Below are 24,498 nucleotides of genomic sequence, written 5' to 3' on the forward strand. Positions count from 1 at the left end.
ATTATTTTCGGAATTCGGAAAAAAGACCGACCATTTTCCCCCTTGGCTTTGTTCGAACAGCCAACGATGCAGCAACAATGTACCATTTTAAACGCAGAAAACAAACGTGATAGATACGTGTTAGACCGAATCGCTACGTAAATGGAGGCCACCCAGCATGGCGACTACGAGAAATCCGAGGCGGAAGTGACGACATGTGCAAGCGACCTATTGACGTCTACTATGTTTTTTTATGGAAACGGGTGGAGGAAAGCCTTGGGCAGCTGTGCTCCAAGTATCAAGCCGATCGGGTTACTATAATGAGTATTCCTGGCCACTAGATGGCTGTGATGAGTCTTTTGGACAAGATCGGGTAGGAGACAACAGTAGAAGAAGAGAGGCGGAGCTAGTGTTGAGGGGGAGAGAATGGCTAACTTGGCTAAGGGAGTCAAAAAGGCTACAGATGGCAATCAGCTCACGCTTGATCCTTATATTCAAAGCTCAAAAGCATCGACTAGTGCTCAAGAGCACAGTGATGACGGAGTTAAGTCATAGTTGAAGCGGTGACGCGGCCGTTTCGACCACGTCCTAAGGCCCCACCGGCTAGCGATGCTAATAACGTCCTAAGGCCGCACCGGCTAGCGATGCTAACACCGGAGAAAAGTGGTGCACAACTGAGCACGTCTGCACAGATGACGTTTCATCGGACGATGACGACTACTATGGGTCCGATGCAAGACAGTCATGGACAGTCTTCCAAAGAACGTGAAGGTAAGCGCTAACATGCTAAGAGATTGCTAGTAAGATTACTTTACTAACTTTTCGGCGATCTGCTAGCAGCGTGTGTAAATGTGCTGATATACACTAGTACATCTATTACCTATACAAACGTGAATGTATATTTTATAGATCGTGCTCACAGCAACGTCCGACCGCTGGTTCGACGACAAAGAAAGGTAAAAAACAAAACAAAAACAAAAACGTTTTCAATACACTGCAACAAGCTCCCCCTCATAGGGCCCAAAGTGACCCTTCTCACAGTGAGCAGAACAAAGGTAAAAAGAAAAAAAAAAAAGATTCTCCACAGCTCTAATAAAATATTTGATGGTAAACGTCTTCTATAATTTACAGAATGTGCATCAACCAATACATCGAAGAAAAAAAGGTAAACATGCACACACACACACACACACACACACATTGCATCACAGTGCTCTAAAATAATTGCAGATCCCAAAGATTCTGGCTGGCTTGAAGTTGATGAATTCGGCTGGCAGCCAACCATCTTCCCCTTTGCTGCAAAACCAGGACCAAGGGATGCTGCAGCAGAGCTGAATTCCCAGCTGACATCCTGGAGCTCTTCATCACGGATGAACTTCTCCAGCACATCGTTCATCATACCAACCTCTACGCAAATCAGTCCATGCAGAAGCAGACTGACAAAAACTGTTGCGCACGTGTAAATAGTTTGCAAAGAGTTTTCCAAATTGTTTGTTCGGATTGCTACTGTTGCATGTAAATAAACTGTTATTTTGCAATCAAAAAACATTTTTTATTGTTGGGGTAGTGTTTTATAGAAGTTTAGGTGTTTGTAGAATCACTCATGCAAAAAAAAAAAAAGTGCCAAATTCACTAGAGTGCATGAAATAACATTGTTTCACAAAAAGCTTGATTTCTCCGTATTTTGGAAGAAAATAGAGGATTTGGGTGAAACGAAGCTGTTTTCTATTGTTGATTACTGAAGATCCGAATAAGGTAGAAACAAACTTTTTTTTTTTTTGATGAAAGATGAGACTTCAATCTTTCATTTGGTAGTATCCGCGTTTCCATAGTCCTAACACAACATTTTCTGTGGAGCTTGAAAGATCGGTAAAATTCTGTAAATCAGCTGGCAGTATAGAGGTTACCTTTTCCGAAAATGGCTGGCAGTCAAAGAGTTAATATCAGTGATTGTTTAGCATTTTAATTTTCAGACTTCTTCTCTTTCTGTAATGTAGGCCGTGTAACTATCTAGCTTGAAATATGAAAAACTTGAAAGAAGCAAGGCTTAGCTTAGATCGCCATAACTCTCACCAGTACTCACAGTCTTATAGCTTACATTCTCCACAGAGGATATGCTGGTAGACATTTTTTGTTAAAGGGATATAACTGTTCTGTTGATAATCCAACATGTAAAGAGGATCTGATATTGTTGAGGGATTAAATCCGCTCTGAACCAGCTGGAACTTCTGCTGTTTGAAGGTGCTTGTCATTTCCATCACTACCTGAGGAGACAAAAAAAAACAGACAAAAAACACGTCAGTGTTGCTTGTGGAATTATACTGAATAGCACACGATATAATGTGTAAAACGGTGTAAATTGTACAATACATCATTCTGAACGTGTAAAGAATATATTTGACATATTTTCAGACATACAAACACATATTTGAACACCATCCCTAAGTATCCTGTGGGGGTGTTCCTGGAGTACAAACTGTTGGTTTGGTTTGTTTGGATTGGTTCTGTTGGACTCGAGATGCTACCATAAGCATTTATTTGGTCAGTTTTAGCCGAGTGTCACAATCAGGCTCTTGTTCGATGTCAAATCTATTGGATTGGATTGTAATTTTGTAGGGTTGGAAGATAAATACCGGCAAATGTTCTAAAACAGTGGTTCTCAAATGGAGGTACGTGTACCCCTGTCGGTACGTGAAGGCACTCCGCGGGGGTGTTGTGTGCTGAAGGGTTCGGATCCCAAAGCGCAGACACATATAAGATTGTATCTATTTATTCACATCGAGAGGCAGAAAATAAGAGAGCTGTACACAGAAACAGTGAACAATAATCCAGCATCAAATACATTTCTCAGTCAGCTTATAGAGAGAATCTATCGATCTCTCATCATAGATCGTAGCAAGACATCGTATGACATGAACTTCTCTGAATGGCTGTCGATCCATACATCACACAGTACCAAAGATTCCTGACACTACACCCATCATCTGGACATTGTATAGTTCATACATCATATAACACAAAACAAATAGAAAAACCTGATTATTGTTTCATGAGACAGACACATCACTCAAACGTCACTCCTTCATGAATCACAAGACTCACGAGTCATGACGGGGTACGTGAGATTTTTAAAATACAGATAAAAAGTATATGTAACTATTTCTAAAAAAATAAAAATTCATAAAATGAATTTTATGTTCAGTAGGCTATTCAATTTCAGTGTCCTAAAAACCTAGCATCTCCCCCATACCAGAATGGTTTGACCCAACTTTGACCCAAGTTTGAATCAACTGTCATCACTTGAAAACTTTATTTAAAATTTTGTTTAATTATTTATTTTTGAGAACAGACAGATATTATTTAAAATGTAGTTAATTATTTCTTTTTAAGAACAGAGCTCTACTATGATCCCAAAAGACCCTTTTTGTTGATAATAATTTGTATGTGCAAAACAATCTTTATTCATCCCTCCATCCAATTACTGGGTTGCGGGGATTCTGGAGCCCATCCCAGCTGGCATCGGACAATGTGCGAGCCGGGGTACACCCTGAACTGGTTGCCAGCCAACCCAGGATCTTTATTTATAATTAAATTATTGATCTATTTATTTAGTTCTATCTATTTATTTCCAAATAGCTCAAGAGACCACATAAATACAAATAGAGTTCCAAAGCTTATCAGACAATGATGGCACAGCACTCGGTTTTAATTATTATTTTACTCTTCAATCAGAAATGCTTTGCGCTGGTTAGGGGGTACTTGGCTGAAAATATATTTCACATCAGTGAAAAAAGGTGTGAGAACCACTGTTCTAAAGCACAAAACCTGTTAGGAGGACACAGGAGAGGACATGCCGCAAGACAAAAGTCAGCTGTCTGTATCATTACACCGCCAGTGAACCTGGTAAATATCTCGGGGGCTTATATGGAATTAAATCAATCAATCAATCAATCAATCAATCAATCAATCAATCAAATGTAAGGCTGCCTTCATGCTAGTGCCCTTTAGAATGTCTCCATGAAGTTCAGTTGGACAGGTGTGATCACAGAAAATGAACTCTTGTGTGCTAATCAACCAGTCGGAGACCTCCTGCTAGAGGAGTTGTGAGGAAATACTTGTTCCACTCAAACAAGACAGGGACAGCACCTCCCCTACACCGACTCCAATGAGTGGTCTTTTTTTTTTTTTTTTGTGATGCGTAATGGCAAAATTGTCCCTGCGGGTGGCGACAATCAACCACCGTCAAATCTCATCCAGGGGAAAATGGAAATTGAAAAAGGTTAAGAGTCTGGTTGAATTTAGCAGAAGCCTGACATAAAGGCACAGAGCAATGCCCAGCAGTTGCGCTCGTTGATCACTGATACTTAAACTTCTTCCATTTTTTTTTTTTTCAGTAGTATTAACAGTGTTTTCAAAAGTCCAACGTCCAAGTTATGGTGCTACAGTGACCAGAAAGTATTTTGGCCACATCTAATATTTTGCCGGAAGTCCTGCCTCTTTCGTGGCATATACCCCATTGACAATTGTTCCTCTTTCTCAATAAGCCCCTTTGGAAAATTTTATTTCCCACCACTGCTGTGCAATATCTCCATCTACTTCATGTAACAAAAACGATCTGCTAATCCAGGGGTGTCCAAACTTTTTCATTTGAGGGCCACATTATCTTTTATTAGTTTTCAGGGTGGTTCTGTTAGTTTTTATTAGTTTGGTTCTTTTAAAAAATGCTTAGTTTTAGTTTAGTTTGTTAGTTTCAGTCTTAGTTTTTTTTTAATGTGTATTACTTGTGCGCAATATTTGAAAAACACCATGGGCACAACGTCATCTATACTTTCAAACGTCATTATTCTGGTTCATATCAAAATACATCTACTAAAAATCACATTTAAAATAATCCCCAAAGGCTCATGCATTAAAATAATTACCAAAGACTAAAACGAAGGCCGTTTGCTATAATTATAGTTAGTTTTAGTTAGTTTTTAAACATAAGATGTAGTTTCAGTTAGTTTTCGTTTTTTTAAAATGCATTTTTGTTTTTATTTTATTTCGGTAACAATATTGTTTTTTGAATTTTAGTTTTTTTCATTAGTTTTAGTTAACTAAAATAACCTTTAATGGCACCAGTTTTTCGATACCCTCCCTTCTTACTTTGACCATCTCCAAACATTTTTGTTTTGTTTATTTTATTTGAACTGAGTCAAATGCCATTTTTACCATATGTCGCGGGCCACTGAAAAATTGACGGCAGGCCGCAAATGGCCCCCGGGCCGTAGTTTGGACACCACTGTACTAACCTAATTAAGCCCAAGCTAAACAAGAGTTTCTTACTTGAAGTGTTTGTTTATGAATTCCCGCTATTTATGAAAGCATGTGATAAATGTAGTGAAGGAGAAAACGAACATGACAAAATGAAAAATGGGAACTGCTTCACATTGGTATTTTGGTGGCGTTTTACGCACGAATCGGCTTCTTACCTGAAGTCTTATGAAGAGGGGTCGAGCATATGTGGGTAGCTCCTTCACCACATGTTCAAAAAATGTGTTCCCATCAAACACGAAGCCTGGTCTTATAATCATGGCAGCCATTCCAGCTCTTCCCTCATGGCCTATACATATAATAAAAACATTGTTAAGTGTTGATACCATAGGTGGGCATGTCCGTCAATCTCTTACTGACAGGTGCCCGTTTTGCTGATGAATGACAAGATTACGCAGGTCCCATCCTGGCGTCCTATATTTTGCCATGTGTATGTCAATCACACAGTCATAGCAATTCAAACGATAAACCAATTAAAAGGGAATTTAACTGTTAAATTCCTTCCGATTTACTCCCAAATTCACATTTGCGTTCTCATCCGCATCTAATCAACAGGACGGACTTTCATAGCAGGCGGTGACTGGAACTACAACTACTTCCTGCATTAGCATCTAAGAATCATGGGATTTAATCTAAAAACTATCAATCGCGGTCGGCAGTCGCTGGTCACACAACACAAGCTGAGCTTTGTCAAGGCATTTCCATTGTTAAAATGCGTGACCAGCACGAGGTGAAAACGGAACAGCCAATCACCAATAGCCGCTGGGACCGAGCAAAAAGTTTGGAAAATGGTGAGTGCACTGCATTGACTTGTTTTGCACCGTTGAAGAGTCAAACAAGATTAGCATTTAGCATTATTGATTGATGCAAATGTTGGCAATATATTGCCCCCCATCCCCACAATACCCCCACAAAATCCGCTCCCGTTGACGAAGATTGACTCGCGATGAAATTTGGTGAAATTATAGCATTCCGCTTTTGATGATGATTTACAATTGTTGTAGATCAGGTTCCACAAAAAAAAAAAAAGAGGCAAAATCAGGTTTGAGGATTCTAAAGACTACCAATAGAACAAGATGGAAAAATTGTATTGCTAAAATTCTAGTTCAATGGTAGGTATTCCTAAATGTTACCCAAAGTACTGTTAGTTTTTTTTTTTTTTTTTTTTTTTTTTCAATTAATAAGCTGATTAATCTGTAGTCTGTATTTTTTTTTTGGCCAAATATTGGCATCGGCCGCAAATAGATTCATTTTGGTCAGGCTCTAATGTCATTCTATTGGTTTTGCAAAAATCAACTCTTTGGGAGTATGGTACGGGCTGACATTCCGATGTATTTTATAGAATTGCTCCATGTAGAAACATACCTGGTATTTCCACTCCATAAACATTGACTTCTTGGATAAAATCGACTGACCCAAGGGTTTCTGCCACCTCTGTTGTTGCTACATTTTCACCTTTCCATCTAAATCCAGGAAAACAAAATAAGACATACTTAACAGTAGCTACACAATGATTCTTAGAATTCCCACAATTCTACACGCAACATTCCATAGTAACAAAGTGAAAAAAAAACATTTGAAACACTTTTACTGCCACACATTATCAAAAAACAACCCCCAATACCAGCGGATTTCGAGCATTCTAACTCATTTTTCAAAGCAAACAGAATATTGCGTTTTTTTGCCACATATACAACATGGGTACCACATGAAATATCACATTCCATTCTTTCATTAGAAAAAAGTGTGTTTCTACCTTATTCTGTTCTTTAGTAATCACCATTTGAAAAGAGGTCATTTGAGTGACATTGAGCGAAAATTGAAAAGATACATTTTTTGTTTAGTGACATTCCGTCAAATTAGGTTTAATGTTACAAAGGCTTTGATCATTCACGTCAGCCTTGAAAACGTTCTATTTCATCAGATTGCGTCATGTTTCATTGTAATTCGCAGCTCTAGTTAGGGCCCTCGCAGCGGTAGTAAACTTGAGTTGAGTAATTCCCTACACCGGCAGCCCATTGACAAGAGATACAATGCTGCCATCTGCTGGCCATAGTTAGTCGATGTTTTTGATTTCACAACTCATTGACCCGGCTGCGCTGCACTTGGACGTTGCACTGACCACTGATATATTAAAGAAAAAAACAAAAAAAGTAGTTGACGTTTATGGCGGCATACATCGTGATTTTACTAAATGTTCTTAACCGTTTTTGGCGGTCAAAGAGTTAAAAACATATCCCACGAGCACCCCTTTTGGCATGTCACTTTCCAACTGATTTCAATCTGCTCAGTGTGTAAGGACTTGCTTGGGCTTTTGAGTCAGAGAAAACGGGATCCACTCCCACTACGAACAATAATGGTAAAAATATCTGCGGTGGGGTATCGTTCCTAACACCCCAGCTCAAGGGAAAAAAAAAAAAAAACAGCCCTACTTTTATTTACTCTTCTTCCTCTGAATGTTAAATACTGTGTTTGTTGATGCTTATGTGTTGTCTTTCCTTGTGTAAAGCAGATTCAGTTGCCTTGTGTATGAAATGTGCTATACAAATAAACTTGCCTTGCCTTGTCTTTCACGCTGACTATTTCCCTGCATATCTGCATGTGTGTGATTGGGCTCTGTGTTTGTTGTGCAAAACAAAGAAGGCGTATGCATCGGAGAAAATGTCAGTATTCAGCATTAATTTAATACTTATTGCACTTTTTACGTATTGCTTTGGATGAGGAATATCTAAGCATTCAAGTAGTAAAAAACAAACAAACAAAAAAAGCTAGTAAAAGCTGCGGCAAAAGCTTGCAAGAGCAAAGCAGAAGGTGAAAAGCGGAAAGTGACGGGAGACCGGGTATATATATATATATATATATATATATATATATATATGTATATATATCCACCCTCTAATTTTTTTTTTAGTTTGCTTCTTCTAAACCAAATTCTCTGCAGTTGCATAAATATTCCACAGCCCAGACAGGATCTAAGCTTGGTTAGCTCTGCAGGTGGTCACTCAACCACCAACAAAGCTCTTTTGAAGCCGCTGACCGGGTGACAAAGGAATTTATGCGTCTGGCAAAGGAATGTATTCAAGCCCGACATCCCGGAGCCCGAGAAGACGGCTCCAATGATTTGGAATACACAAACGACCGATCAAAGGAATGTTCATGACCTCTTATCAATCATAAAGGATATTCCGGCGTCTCGCCCCTCCAGGGGGCACTCCTGGAACGTCGAGATGGAGCAACAGCACCGTCAAGTGGTGAAACTTGGAACTATCCTAAGTAGGGGTGTGAATTGCCTAGTACCTGACGATTCGATTCGTATCACGATTCACAGGTCACGATTCGATTCGATACCGATTAATCCCGATACGAATTTATAAGTCGATTGTTGCGATTTTTTTTCATATACATATATATACATACATATATACGTATATATATATGTGTGTGTATATATATATATATATATATATATATATATATATATATATATATATATATATATATATATATATATATATATATATATATATATTCAAACAGGTTGTAACCTGTTTCATGTTTGAACAGCATTAAAATAAAATATTAAGGCTTAATGTTCCGTTCATATAACATTCTTCCATGCTCAAGGTGTGAATCCTAACCCGAAGTCAGACGTTTTGTTGAATATTTTTCGATTAAAAATGGAAGTTTAAAAATCGATTCACACACACAAAAAAAAAAAAAAAAAAAAAAAAAAGCCAATGATGATAAGACTTTGAATCGGTAAGACTACCGAATGAACAATTCTGAGTTAAAAAAAAAATAATGATAAAAAATCGATTTTTTTTTCTTGAATCGATTCGAGAATCCCGCGATGTAGTATCGCGATATATCGCCGAATCGATTTTTTTTAACACCCCTAATCCTAAGTGACAATTCATATAAGTAACCGCATTTTACACATTTATACCATGGTAATTCTTGACAGATAACTGAACTACGAATGATTTATGTTATATCTTTGTGTGTATGAACGTCCTATTTCATTTGTACTCCATAAGGAATGAAAGGTAATCAATATCTTTCAGTTCAGTCAGATTAGACAAGTAGAAATTACCTCACAAGTTAGTTTATGATGTATTAATTACGATGTGTGTTAAACGGGTTGTGTGGGAAAACTGATTTGCCAGACTGACCAAATTTAATGCCAAATTATTAATCCCTTTAATAATTTTTCTTAAAGTCTGCGCGAGCGAACAGAAGGGTGTGCCACCACCTACTGAAGCCCCGCCCATAGACTTTAAAAAGACGAGGGGACCCCCTTGCTCGCTCTCTTCCAACTTCGCTCTTCCAACATCATCTTCCGATCGCTCTCTACCTGCAAGTTTACCAGCCTGCTCCAACTCTTTGTTCCAAGAAACTTGCCAACCACGTGGCCCCTTTCGTCCCTAGCAGCAACCGTTGCCACGAGAGCAGACACTCGCCCCACGCCACGCCAAAGCAGGTGCAAACTGCAACGCTGACTAAAGACTCTTTTACTCCCTTTTTTCTTGTTTTCCCTTTTTTTCCTTCACCATCGGTGATTGCCCGCCAGCAGCGAGCTCCGCGGCCCCGGGGTACACTTGCAACGTACCGCCGGACTCAAGGTTGTGCACCTAAGCCGCCCCGCACCTCACCTGCTATTCGGTGGCGCCCCGCCGCGGTGCCAGCTCACCTCCAACGGCTGGCCTTCCCCGTACGCCAGCACGTAGCGGACCGAGCTCCAACACCTGAAGTCGGACAGCTGTCCGGCAGAACCAACCTCGCCGGAGAATCAACCTCGTCGAGTCGCCGACCAATCAAGGGACGAGCCGCGCAACTACGTCAGCCCCCGAGCGGCTCCCTTGCTCACCTGTGGAATAGCCCTTTTTTTGATTTTCTTGCCTTTTTCAACGAACATTGACTATTTTTCCCCCTTTTCAAAAGACCGCCCGTTTCTACTCGTTTCGACGCAACACCTATTCTCGTAAGTCCACGTTCCCCAAATCTGTACCCCTGTGTGCAACTTACGTTTGAAACATATCACAGATCTGGCAGGTCAAATTTCTCTTTTCCCTGTTTCCTTATTCATTCGCATTCCTTCCTTATTTTCATTAGCTTTATTTTATTTCTTTTCTTCTGACGGTAAAATAGTTAGATAGGCAGTGTTTTGATTCTGTAGTGTAGCAATCGTGAATAAATGCATGTTTTATTAACTCTATTCCGCCTCAGTCATCTGTGTTTCCGAGTGGATTATTATTCTTTTGTTAGTACAACGAACCACTGAATATCGAGTGTGGCGACTTTAGATTATAAATGATTGATGAAGAAAGGATTTTGGTCGTTGTTTGCTCCTGTTAACCCAAAGCAAAGCCAACGTGGTGCCCCTAGAGGTTATCGAGGTAAATACAATTTACCTCTGTAACGTCCAGATTATTAATTTGTCCAAAAGACAACAATTATCGCTACAACAGTATATATATATATATATATATATATATATATATATATATATATATATATATATATATATATATATATATATATATATATATATGTCCATCCATTTTCTTGACCACTTATTCCTCACAAGGAGCCCTGGCAGAAGGAGGGGCTTGAAGCCGGCACCCGAGCCATTGCCGGGCTAAAGGAAGCACTGGCTTTGGTCCGTGGCGTCTGGAGTGACTGGTCAGACAGGCCTCAAGGCCCTGAACCTCATCTGCTGCGGCCTCTCGCCCTTGAACCTCGCCTGCTGCAGCCTCTCGCCCCTGAACCTCGCCTGCTGCGGCCTCTCGCCCCTGAACCTCGACTGCTGCGGCCTCTCGCCCCTGAACCTCGCCTGCTGCAGCCTCTCGCCCCTGAACCTCGCCTGCTGCAGCCTCTCGCCCCTGAACCTCGTCTGCTGCCGCCTCTCGCCCCTGAACCTTGTCTGTTGCGGCCTCTCGCCCCTGAACCTCGACAGGTGCCGTCTCTCGCCCCTGAACCTCGTCAGGCGCCGTCTCTCGCCCCTGAACCTCGTCAGGCGCCGTCTCTCGCCCCTGAACCTTGTCTGCTGCGGCCTCTCGCCCCTGAACCTCGTCTGCTATGGCCTCTCGCCCCTGAACCTCGTCTGCTGCGGCCTCTCGCCCCTGAACCTCGTCTGCTGCGGCCTCTCGCCCCTGAACCTTGTCTGCTGCCGCCTCTCGCCCCTGAACCTTGTCTGCTGCCGCCTCTCGCCCCTGAACCTTGTCTGCTGCCGCCTCTCGCCCCTGAACCTTGTCTGCTGCCGCCTCTCGCCCCTGAACCTTGTCTGCTGCCGCCTCTCGCCCCTGAACCTCGTCTGCGCCTGCAAGCCCCTAAACCTTGTCTGCTGCCGCCTCAAGTCCCTGAACCTCGCCAGGCGCCGCCCAAAGACCCTGAGCCTCGCCAGGCGCCGCCCAAAGTCCCGGAGCCTCACCAGGCGGCGCCCAAAGACCCGGAGCCTCGCCAGGCGCCGCCCAAAGTCCCGGAGCCTCGCCAGGCGCCGCCCAAAGTCCCGGAGCCTCGCCAGGCGCCGCCCAAAGTCCCGGAGCCTCGCCAGGCGCCGCCCAAAGTCCCGGAGCCTCGCCAGGCGCCACCCAAAGTCCCGGCGGCGCAAGCCCTGCGGCTGCCTTCACCTCTCGTCGGGCGTCGAGGACGCCCTCCTGACTGGCCCCGCTGGGACTCTCTCGTCGGGCTTCGCGGACGCCCTCCTGAACGGCCCCGACGGGACTCTCGTCTGGCGCCATGGACGCCCTCCTGAACTGCCTTTTGTCTGGGACGGATGGGTGGGCCGTGTTCCCACCTCCGTGCCCCCTTCCGCCCGCCCTTGTTTTTGGACTTTTTATGTTGGTGGGACGTCTGGAAGCCGTCCCTTGAGGGGGGGGGTTCTGTCATGTTTTGGTTTTGTGAGGGTGAGATTTTGTTTTCTTTTGGTGTTTTTGGTTGTTTGTCATGTGTTCCTTGTCTCTTCCCTTGTCCCGTTATGTCTAACCACGTCCACCTGAGTGTGTCTTCCCTTCCCAGTGTATCCACCAATCAGCTTCCCTTGCCACTTGTGTCTTGCCCAGCTGTGTCTAGTCATTGTCAATTAGCCTGTGTGTATTTAGTTACCTGTTTTCCGTTCAGTTCTTGTTGAGTCATTGTGTCTGTTGTTGTTCCCGTTCCTGTTGTTGTCCCTGTGTTCCATGCCATGCCTTGTGTGTTTTCGACCTTGTTGTTTTAGTCACAGAGTACCTCGTTTGCCTTTTTGTTAATTAAACCCCTTTTTTTTACTTGCATCCCTGCCTTGACCTGTTTTTGTTGCCCCCTGCATTTGGGTCCTCCCTCCAACACCCCCACATCGTGACAATGTTCATGTTAAAAATGTTACATATAATCTTACATCATGTTACAGCCACTATAACAAATAAAAACATGAGATACCACCAATTTTATTTCCTCCCCATATTGTTCTTATGTGGCATAAGAGTCAAAATCAGTTATATATATATATTTAAAAAAAAAAAATTAAAACAAATTGCCCAGCAGAAAAGATGCGGGTCTGAAGGGGTTGAGTTCTCATGTAGAGTAGATCAGATAATAAACGTGTCGTGAACATTATTAAGAACTACTTGTTTTTTTTAGGGACGTCCAAATGTCACGATATGATAAATATGATACAATAATTATCTCAATATTGTTGGGAAGTTGGCCATTAAAAAAAAACTAGCCAGCGTTCAGCGGCAGTTAGCTAGCGGGCGCTAGCATGGCGGACCTCTGCACAGTGTACACTGATTATGACAGCCTGACACGGTTGCCGTTCCCCCCATAATCACTTTTTAAAAAAAAAAAAACAGGCTTACTTGCGTCTTGCTTTCGCAGGCAAAAAAAAAAAACTACTGTGCGTTTTTCTAAAATCTCATGAAAGAAGTGACCGACACCAAGAAGTATGTTACTAGGTGACTCATTGGTGCTAGGGACCGGGAAGGTAATAGACAGAACTGTCAGACCTCACAGGCAACTCCTCAACAAGGTCCAATCAGGAACCCATAATCAGCCCGCATGGGGCCCAGATGGCAGAAAGCTGGGTTGCCCATGTGGGTTTTAGCTAGGGCCATATAAAGCCCACCTTGAGCCCATCTGAGCTTGCCCACATGGGGCCACCATGGAATTAACTGGGACCCAGCTGGGAGGCCCAGATGGGGCCCATTCGCCAACCCATTCCATGCTCATGTAGGTTTTAGCTAGGGCCCATATGAGGCCCAACTTGAGTCGATCTGTACAGTAGAAATTGGAGAATAAAATTTTCAGGGTTAAATTTAACTCCTGAAGTGTAACTCCTGAATGAATTTTACAGAGTTGTCGATTAACGCCTTCGCACCGACACTTCTCCAGTTTGAGAGAGACGAGTTGCCGTCATTTTCCTTTTCCTCGCTTGATACAGGAAAAACTGACATTCCCACCAAATGGATTTTGGGCATAGGAAGTAATTTTCTCAGCAAAAACTGCATGTTAAAAGTTTGGGTCTTAAACAAAGTAAAGGTTGTTCAATGACGAGCTGATGTCTCATTAAATTTATTTGTAACTAGGGATGTAACGATATCCAAACATCACAGTACGATAATTCTCATGATATTGTGGGGGTGGGGGGGGGGGGGCGTTTGGCAGTATTTAATAAAGATCACAATATTGTAAAAAAAAATATATATATATTAAAAAAGATCACAATATTGTAAAAAAAAATATTAAAAAAGATCACAATATTGTAAAAAAAAACAAAAAACAGAGCTCATACTAAAAAAAAGCACAATATTGTGCTTTTGTACATAACAGCATTGCATATAAACCACCTACAATCTATAATAACAATATTGAGGCACTTACTTGCTAAGGCAAGAACGCATTGATCCCTTCACAAGCAAAGTAGGTTCCCATTCATCTGACAATTCGCATAGATTTTAAACATAGAAGGCCAAAACATCCCTAATGTAAATTAAATTGCACTAATAAACTAGCCACTAGAGGGTGCTAGAACTGCACAAATGGAAATCAACCTGACTTTTTTAACAGATGTGTTCCTTTTAAATATTGTGAACATGGCGACGATGATATTGTGGCAGTTTTAATATCACAATATCATGATATTTCCCTTATCGTTACATCCCTCTTTGTAACGTCTATCATATCATGTGGCTGGATTGGATATCTCAGTGGTATAGTGACAGGGTACCCTGGATCGAAACCAAGTCATGGCAATCCTTTTTCCTTTTTAGGAGTCAACTTTAAGAGTTTTGATTTACCGCTGGAAAGTGTGGAGCTACATTACTTCTGTGTACCGATAGTGGCTTGTATGTTATGTTTTTCTTGTTTTGTTTTGTTTTTTAGCATAAAATCTAATTGAATACTTGATATTCGACATCCCAAACAAGAATATAGTATTTGCTTAATAGTGGATCAAAGCCCATTGATTTCATTTTTCAGTTATCTCTTCTCTTGTCACTACTCAGATAATCCATCTCTTAGTTATGATATCACATACTCAGACTCACTACAATAATTTGAGTGGTTAAAAATATACTGTTGTCATTGTGGTGGTTTAGTTGAAAAAAATACTATCACAGAAATTAATATAACTGTTGATCAAAACCTTGAATTTGACTATTAAATCATACACAACTGTACCTGAAGGTGTCTCCTACTCTGTCTTTGAAAGAGATGAAGCCCTCGTTATCTTCAGCCATAAGGTCACCTGTGTTAACGTACGCATCTCCTTTGACAAACACGTTCCTTATCAGCTTCTTTTCAGTCAGTTGCTTACTTCCAGCATAGCCAAAGAAAGGGGTCAGGGCACTTACTTTAGATAGTAAAAGCCCCGTCTCGCCTGAGAAATAATGAAAGCGCAGGTCAGGAGTAAAGCACTTTACATGAAAGCCACTTCAATGAATGGAAATTGACAAAACTCCTACCCTTTTTCACTCGCTGACAGAAGCCATACTGATCTTTCATTGGTTCGTCTTTCATCATGTCATACTTTACCAGATCATATTTGAGCAGGAGCTACACAAAACAAAATAGTATTTCATTAGACAGCAATATTTAGTAACCACACACATGCACAGGGTCCGTTATAGGCAGATGCACAGGGCGCCGTGGACTGAAATTTATAATGAAATTATTACTAATAACGGTTACTTTTTAAGTCAAAAAGGAAAGAGCAGTAAATTGAAATGAACTCATTTGCTCCCAAAAACATATGAACACGTTTTATTTTAAATGTTTTAAGTGTCCCAAAGATGTATTTATACGTTTTTATTTGTATTTATTTATTTATTTTTTAATGCTAGAGCATACAGAAGGCTTTGATGAGCCGCGGCTCTCAACCACAGATAATGGGTGAAGCAATGGTAGTAATTACAAAAACGGCCAGCAGGTGGCAGCAGAGTATTAGAGCTCAACCAGGGCCATGATGAAAATAAGCTGTTTCCCCACAGTTCTAAGCAGATTTGTGAATAATGATGAAACTTAGCTATAATCTAATACTAATTGCTGCAAAAGGAAAACAGAAATTTTTTTTTTCTTAATGAAAGAAGAGACTCTAATCTTTCTTTTGGTAGGTCCCATGTTTTTATAACAATGGAACAATATTCTGTGGGCCTTGTGAAATCAGTTAAAATCCAGTAAAACAAGGGGGTTGCTTCAGTGAAAATGGCTGGGAGTGAATGAGATAATATAAAAATTTGAAATAATCAAATTTTTAGATCAAACATTTCATATTAAACTGCAATAAGAACATTTAAATTATAATATTTAACGTTAAACTAAAAAGTTAAAACAAAGACAACATTATTTATTGAGGAAAAAAGTACAACAGAACTGGTTGTACATTTGGGGCTCGTCCGGGATCTGAACCCTGGAATTCCCGTACCTCAAGCGAGAATCACACACCCCTTGTTGATTTTTTTCAAAGAAACAAAAGAAAAACAAAAACAAAACAAAAAAGGTATGGACATTGACACACACATTAAACTTATTTCGGTTTATCTAATAGAACTAGCTGCGATTGGCTGGTGACCGGTTCAAGGTGTACCCCGGCTACTGCCCATAGCCAGCTGAGATATGCTCCAGCACCCCCCGCGACCCTTGTGAGGAGTAAGTGGTTCAGGGAATGGATGGATGGATAACAGAATTAGATGTCACAATAGAAAATCACTCGCATGATTTGTTAGTAATGAAACAGTCATGAAATTAAGAAAATTTTCCAAATATTCACATTGTGTGATGTCATTAATTGAAATAAAGGTGACGTTAAAAAAATCATGTAATTTTTGTAAGCGTATGTAAATCATCATTATAAAATCTTGCCTAGAACGCCACATTGACTATGCACACGCACTGCAATGAACCTCCAAATGTGACATAATGGTCAGTATGCCCTGTTGCCGGCGCCCTCCACTCATTCTTGTTTCTCTTCTTATAGTTTGTCTGTTGGCCCTTCCATTTGACATTTTTATAGATTTTCATGGTTCTTATTTTAAAGGTTACAGGGGATTTTCTAATCTCATTCTTGACAGTAACCCAGATTCAAATATTAATTTCACAGTCAGGTTTGTCTCGTTCTACTACTTTTTCATCACATTCTCCTGATTCTGAGCCAAGTATGCCTGTGTATTCTTTTAATGATTCATTCCTCTCTGACCTTTTGCTTGGTTACCAGTTTGGCCATTTACCCGGGACCACCTTGAAATGCCAAACAGAGGAACCAAGTTAAAGGTTATAGTCCTTCTGCTGACCCTATCGCTATCTCACCTAGTTCCGTTCTTGTGTTTTCATCTCATTCCATGCCGGTTTTGTCAACTCGTTCCACGCTGAATCTTGGACACTTTCAACTTCCACCTTGCTCTGTGTCACTTCACTTTCTAGAGTGTAAGTTTGCGCACCTGTTTTTAAACCTCACTTTAGTGTGGTTGACCTGCAGAACAACTCTAAATTGTTGTCAAGTGGGCCAGTCCAGCAAAACAACATCAACAAGTAGAAGACTCACAAAAGCAAATGAGATGACAGTGAAGGCCTGGCCCAGCAAGGCATCTGTGAGGACACTCAGAAGCTGTCCATTGGCTCCAGATTTCAGACAATAATTTTATTCAAGTATGAAATTTTATGTTTTTATTTATGTCAGCTATCCAATCACTACAGTGCCCCTGAAAATGAAGATACCTACATAATATGTACACTGAGGGGCCTATTCACTAAAGGTTTGCGTCACCTTTGTACGACGCTAACCGGTAAAAATGGGGCAATCCGGTAGTGCCTACTTCACTAAACATGCGCAGATGGGGAAATCCGTCACTAAATGCACTGCCAACCAGAATGCGCCACGGTGCGCTGGTGTTATTTGCGCGTATGTAAAGGTAATTTGCATCCATCCATTTTCTTGACCGCTTATTCCTCACAAGGGTCGCGGGGGGTGCTGGAGCCTATCTCAGCTGGCTTTTGGGCAGTAGGCGGGTACACCCTGGACTGGTTGGCAGCCAATCGCAAAGACACACAGAGACGAACAACCATCCACACTCACAAGCACACCTAGGGACAATTCGGAGCACCCAGTTAACCTGCCATGCATGTCTTTGGAATGTGGGAGGAGACCGGAGTACCCGGAGAAGATCCACGTGGGCACGGGGAGAACATGCAAACTCCACCCAGGAAGGCCGGAGCCTGGACTCAAACCCGAGTCCTCAGAACTGGGAGGTGGACGTGCTATAATTTGCATACATTTGATGCAAATTATGCCCACCCCAATGGAAATGAGACTCATTGATATACAGAGTCTAATTCACTAACGCCAGCGCAAATAGCCACACCGAGTTTGCGTCATGCAAATAACGTTTTTGGAAGGCATGTATTAACCTGCCGCAACCTCGATCCCGGGATCATGACAACAGTGCGTGCCATATGCGGCACAACATGCACGGCTGATCATGCAGAGAGAGGAGAGAGGGAAGGGGACATTTCTCAAGGTTGGTTTAGGACACATAACATAACCCGGGCTGATCGGCAATGGCAGGGAGGCATTTTACGATCATTTTTACGTCCCAGATGCATACTGTGCACCCACACCAACCTCTGAAAATATATTTTTAAAAAACGATCGCACCAATAACTTGTACTTTATGAATGAATGACGTTGTCGTCGTCCTCTCTGCTCTGTACAGCTTAATGGCGCTATAAACGCTTAAGCCTGGTTCACACGGCAGGAGAATTGGTCCGATTTTAGCCCCGAATTTCCCCTCCCGACAATCGTAAGGACGCGCCGAAACGCAAGCGATAATCTTCACAGATAATCCTGCCGTGTGTCTTGTCACCACACAAAGCGCCTCCCGATATCGGCGCTCGGAAGCACCCCGACTTGAAATCGGGCATATCCAACATGTTGGATTTTTTTGGCCCGATTTCGCTCCGCGCAGCAGATTGACAGTAACGTGCAGCCAATCAGAAAGCGAGCCAGCGAGGAAGCCGGTGGGGAATCCAAAATCAAAACAGTCATGACGCAGCAGAAAGTCCGTGCTCGCGGTATTACACTCTTTTTAAAATGTTTTTAATTATTTGTATATATATTTTTTTTAATACACACACACACATTCTCCACAAATAAACGTGGTCTCCGGACGTGGTCTCCGGGTGGGACGCCAACCTGCGCCGCCAGCACCGAGCGGAGGACAAGCGAGTGCCCATTTACACTCCTTTAAACAACACCTTTTTTTTTTATTCCGCTTTTTCGGCTGAAAACCAGGATTGACTCATGTTGACAACTCGGAAGCCACGTTTAATCTCGAGAGGTTTTGCGAGACTTCCCGTCACATTCTTGAATGAACTCGACTCGTGTGGAGTGTGTTGATTGTGCAGTGTGGCCGCACACCACGCACGGTACGTTCAAAACTGGAACTCTGATTTTTTGTGAAAGTGTGTTCGGGGGTTTGGGGGCCGGGGGTGGCGGGGCCTGGGCCGTGGCGGGTGGCGGGTTTGGGTTGGGTGCGGGGGAGTCGTGGGGGCGTGGGGGCTGGGGACCGGTGGGGCGCTGTGGGGGCCCGCCGGGCCTCGTTCTGCGGCCTTGGGCTTGGGGGTGTGGGGCGGGGCTGGGGCGGGGGTGTTCCGGGTCGGCTCGCCGACCGGTGTCCGCTCAGGTGGCGTGGGGGTGGCCTTGGTGCTGCCGCGGCCTGGGGATTCTGGGGGGGGGGATTGGGGGGGACGGTGCTCGCTTTGCTGGACCGCGGTTGACGGCTTCTTTCTTTGGTGGTGTTCCTTATGCATGCCAGATCCATCGCACCAGCATCTACTGAAACTCAAACAGAATTTGCCTCTCCCTCCCACAGCCCCTTGAATCAGTGGGTGCTGGTGTCTGTGGATCTCACTTTGCTTTATCTATCCTTCCCTCCTTCCTCTCTTTAGTTTTTCCTCTGGTCACTTGAGATCTCAATTTATTGGAAGTTTGAGGTTTCTGGGGTTGGCATAAGACTCTGGTTTTGTAACCACGCAGGAGGGGTTTGGTTGGTGCTGGATTTCACTTTGATGGATTGGATGTACTGGCTTCTATGTTATCACTCTGCCACATCGATCCTTCCCTCCTTCCTCTCTTTAGTTTTTCCTCTGGTCTCTTGAGATCTCGTTAATTTGTTGGAATTTAGAGGCTTCCGGGGATGGCGTAAGACTTTGATTTTGTAACCATGGGGAAGGCAGGAAGTGTTTGGTCGGTGCTGGATTTCACTTTGATTTATCTTTCTTTTCTCTTTATTTTTTCTGACCTTTTCTCTGGTCTCCTGACCATTTGAACCTCACGACTCTGGCAAGACTCTGAAGTACCTGGTTAAGGTGAAGGGTAATGGGATATTTATAAGGTTTTAGGTGAATTAATAAGTATAAATTTATACGTATTTGCACGCACACGCACGTGCACGCACGCACGCAAACGCACGCACACAAATGCACGCAAACGCACGCACGCACACATACGCACGCACACATACACACACACACACAAAAAAGAGCAATGATGATAAGACGTTGAATCGGTAAGACTACCAAATGAACAATTCTGAGCTCTAAAAAAAAAAAAGGTGCAAATTTGCTCCAAGCTGTCAGTTTTGTGGGCGTGTTTGCGCCGGTATATGATTAGAGCAATATCCTTAGTGAATAGGTGGGTAACTGGGCGCAGACTGCGGGTGCAGTTGTGGTGCGATATTTTGCGCTATTACCGGATACCGGAGCACATTCTTAGTGAATATACCCCTGAATGTCAAAATATGAATACTGTAATGCCTAAATGGTGAATGCCTGATTTTGGATACACATCCTTAATTGAAAGGAGAACTTTGTCTGAACCTTTGTCTTTTATCTAAAACAGACTGAAGAGGAGGCATGAAGGAGTATAAATGGAAAAATCATACCAATTCTGTCAATTTCCAAATACTTCTGTTCTGGACCCTCCTGGAGTATATTGATTTGTTTTCAGGAGAACAGCCATCCTCAACTCACATATGTGCTATTAGAAACCCCTTTGAAAAAAACAACAATTATCTATTTATGTTACAGTATTTATTCAGCCTCCAAAACTGAGTCAAAGTCAAAGTTAACGGTAGTCGTTTACGTCACTGGTTAGCACCGATATTTGTGGGCATGTGACTGTGTCATTTCACTCACCACGGTGCTGGTTATATTAATTAATGTCGGTCCTGAATATGTCCCTTTCATTTTATACCTACACAGTGGTATTAAATAATATTTAATATTAAAATTTACAATACTAGAGATAGACCGATAATCGGTCGGGCCGATAATCGGGGCCGATATTTGACATATTGGTACATATCGGTATTGGTCTGTTTTATTAATCTGACGGCCGATATGAGCGATCCATTTAAAACTCCGTCTTTTCGCTTCGAATGCAGCCCAGAGCGTCTCTGTCTGTTATGGAGTCCAACTCCAGCAATGTAACGCCCATAGCAGCATTTGATTGGTTAGCCGTGCAAGAGCCAGAACCAATCAGTAGTGTATGCCTGTATCACAGTAGCCGGTCACACACGCACCCACGGACACAACGCGACAGACACATGCTTCGAAGGTAAGTTAAAAGAGAAGAGACTCCGCCGATCGTTTCACCATGATAAGCTAAACACATTGAATTATGTTGTGTATTAAATGCACTATATGAATGGAGCTGCATTGCCTTGCATTGAATCCCCGCTAGCTAACAGTGGTGTGTTCAGCTTAGCATGTGGGCTAACACCCAGTAGCTAATTCGCTACTTGAACTACTCGGGGAGGGAATCACACACATTTTCACTTAATTAAGTAAATAATGTTTGTTAGAAAGGTTCCAAATATTAACAGTTGTCATTATTATATTGTCTAGTTCCATGTTAAGAGTAGAGTAATGTCATTATATTTACCTCTCGTGACGCACACATTGCATTCTGTGGTCACGTCCACTACTTGTTGCATAGCGGTTATTATGCAGTGAGATGCCACAGTGACACTAAATAGCGTTTAGTTACTTTATATTGTGTTTATTTGTCGCACTGGTTTGCCATTGTGTGCCTTAAGCTTCGACGTCGATTTGATTGACAGCTCGTTGTGCACCTCGTTAAAGTCCGCTCCGTAACTAATTAAGTGTCTCAAACACCGTTTAACTACACGAACGTGTTCTCTTCCGTATGTTTGGCATTAGTAGAGAAGTGCACTAAAGTATAGTGTGCTTATTTGCTTGTTTTGTCTCTCTTTTCACGTCATGTCTGCTGTGAGTTGGGACATTATGCTCTCAATGGATGCCACTAATATGTAACATCTACGGCCGTAGTCGGCTGCAATTAATGTTCAGTGATGTAATTTCGTTACGTGCCTCATACTTTGAATAATGAGCTCATGTTTGGTGTGTTGTATAACTTTCTCGTGTGTTAGTAACTATTCATGTGGACAGCTAAGACAGTGCTTGTTAATGTGAATTAGCAATGTTGCAGCCCAGTTATTATTTAGACAAGTACATCTGTGCCATTAAGTGATACAGTACAGTACAGTAGTGAGAGAATAGTGGGCCCATATACACACACGTGTCTATAAGTGTAAAACACATTAAACAGCAGAAAGTGGCAGCGGTCCACCGCAACAATGTCTGTTTAACCAAGTTATTCTTACTATTATTATAACCACGTTATTTTACTCTACCTTTTTCTGCGTTGATTGGGGCATCCTAAGTGGCAGTAAACTACATGATGAAGTGTCTTTTGACAGTTCTCTTGTAGAGAGGAGTAGCATGATATTGCTGTTCTCGATTTAAGATCCTCAGCTTATCAAAACTGTCTATATGGTAACAATAACAATAATTATAATAAGGTCTACAAGAACTGTATGGTGTTCAGGGATGAATAGTTTTTCTCATGGAATTTTTTTTATTTTTTTTTTGCTGTAGTAATAAGTAATGCCACAGCTGATGCACATTTTGAATGACAGGGTTCCTCCTATTACTTCAAAATATAAAAATATAACATTTATAGAATAAAACTACAAGTATCCCAAATGCTATAAAAGGTAATGTCACATTGGCCCCCACATTTAACTCCCCCCGCCACCAACGTCTTATTGCAGATAGAAGGATGTAAAATGAAAAGTGCAGAGTGAGAATCCATTGTAAAGAAGGGTTAGGGTTTGCATTATTCAAAAATTTGGTGCCAACATTTTAACTTTTACTGCAAATGAATATCGGCTTCAAATATCGGTTATCTGCCTCCTTGACTACCGATAATCGGAATCGGTATCGGCCCTGAAAAAAGCATATCGGTCTATCTCTAACAATAACAATACCCCAAAATTTTTCAGTTCGGTATGCAGTGAAAAAAAAAAAAAAATCTAATATGTCATGGAGTTAATAAAGTGTATATATTATTCCCAGATAATTAATTAATTAATTAATTAATTAATTAATTAATTAATTAATATTATTATGATGATGATGATGATTATTATTATTATTAACATTTACATTATTATTCAATTTATGACAGTGGCATATATTAATTAATTTATTCTTATTACTATTATTATTATTGTCTTATCATTTAAATTATTATACAATTTATGCCAGTGGAATATAGTGGCAGGCATAACAAATAACCAGTGTTGCCACAGTTACCTTGAAAAAGTAACTTAGTTACTTTACTGATTACTTGGTTTTAAAAGTAACTAAATTGCGTTACTGATTACTTGATTTTAAAAGTAACTCAGTTAGATTAAAAGTTACTTTTTTAGTTACTTTCAGCAGCTGCCGATAACACCATCTCAACATAAAAATAATGCGGTAGAAACGGAGTTCCAAATACTTTATTGAAAGTGCATTTTTAACATGAAAAAAATGTGTTGTTTTTTAATTAAAAACAAAATAGGCAGTCTCTCTTGACTTCTTGTAACGTAAATACTTTTTATAAAACAAAAAATAAAAATCTATCCAGGTTGAAAATGAAAATCCCCTTAATTCCTCTATTGTTTGTTCTGCTATTCCAGTGTGTACACTTGAGTCGACTCGTGCATGCTGAAAATTAGGGGTGGGAATCTCTGAAATGAGGCCGATTCGATATGTATCTCGATACACAGGTTGCGATTCGATTGAAAAACAGAACAGAACAGAACGGTTCGATACGGTTCGATTAAGTTTGGGAAAGATACAATTTTCGATTCGATACGATTCATTTCAATATTCAAAACTTATAGTGACATTTGTTGCTTGTAAACATTAATCTTAAAACACCACAAATTTTTACAGTATCTACAAATGTGTTAAAAAGAACAACAACAACTAGAGCTGCGAGCAGCTATAAAGGGCCCTCGCAGCCCGGGCCACGTTGGGGTACTTGCACGTTGGGGTACTGGCACATTTGAAGCAGAATTTCTTTGAAAATGGCATGATAAACCATTACGTGGATTTTTTTTTCCCAGGTTTGATGTGTGTCAAGCTCAATGGGTTTTGGTGATTGTTAAGATCTGCAAAAATCAGCGTCTTTTTTTATTTGTGGCAATGAGTTGCCCTGATTGGTATTTTTTGCAAAAGAACATATACACATCATCGCTCGTACTCATTGCACAATGTTGCTTTTATTGTCCATAGAGGCGATCAAAAAAAAAAATGAAACTAAATAAAAAAGTACATATGTTTGGATCGGTCTGATGCCAGTGAACATATTGAGTGGTGGAAAGT

General features: G+C 41.4%; 1 protein-coding gene and 1 long non-coding RNA gene across 5 annotated transcripts in view; one reads left to right on the top strand and one right to left on the bottom strand.

Annotated features, from left to right (window-relative positions):
* The first annotated feature begins 213 nt into the window (after window positions 1-213).
* Window positions 214-2,636, top strand: LOC144002063 (uncharacterized). The gene is made up of 4 exons (XR_013278659.1): window positions 214-750; window positions 889-1,034; window positions 1,111-1,144; window positions 1,210-2,636. It is a non-coding gene; the product is annotated as an uncharacterized LOC144002063 (long non-coding RNA).
* Window positions 1,927-24,498, bottom strand: part of slc27a6 (solute carrier family 27 member 6) — a 297,206-nt gene continuing 274,634 nt past the window's right edge. For all 4 annotated transcript variants that reach the window (XM_077496912.1, XM_077496911.1, XM_077496910.1 and 1 more), the window contains 5 exons: window positions 15,231-15,321; window positions 14,947-15,145; window positions 6,658-6,755; window positions 5,451-5,581; window positions 1,927-2,243 (listed from right to left, as the gene is read on the bottom strand). In XM_077496912.1, the coding sequence (XP_077353038.1) occupies window positions 2,067-2,243; window positions 5,451-5,581; window positions 6,658-6,755; window positions 14,947-15,145; window positions 15,231-15,321 (696 nt within the window). In that variant the 3' untranslated portion in view covers window positions 1,927-2,066. The remainder of the gene's footprint in view (window positions 2,244-5,450; window positions 5,582-6,657; window positions 6,756-14,946; window positions 15,146-15,230; window positions 15,322-24,498) is intronic.

This window comes from Festucalex cinctus, chromosome 15, assembly GCF_051991245.1.
Source record: "Festucalex cinctus isolate MCC-2025b chromosome 15, RoL_Fcin_1.0, whole genome shotgun sequence".
Taxonomy (NCBI): Eukaryota; Metazoa; Chordata; class Actinopteri; order Syngnathiformes; family Syngnathidae; genus Festucalex; species Festucalex cinctus.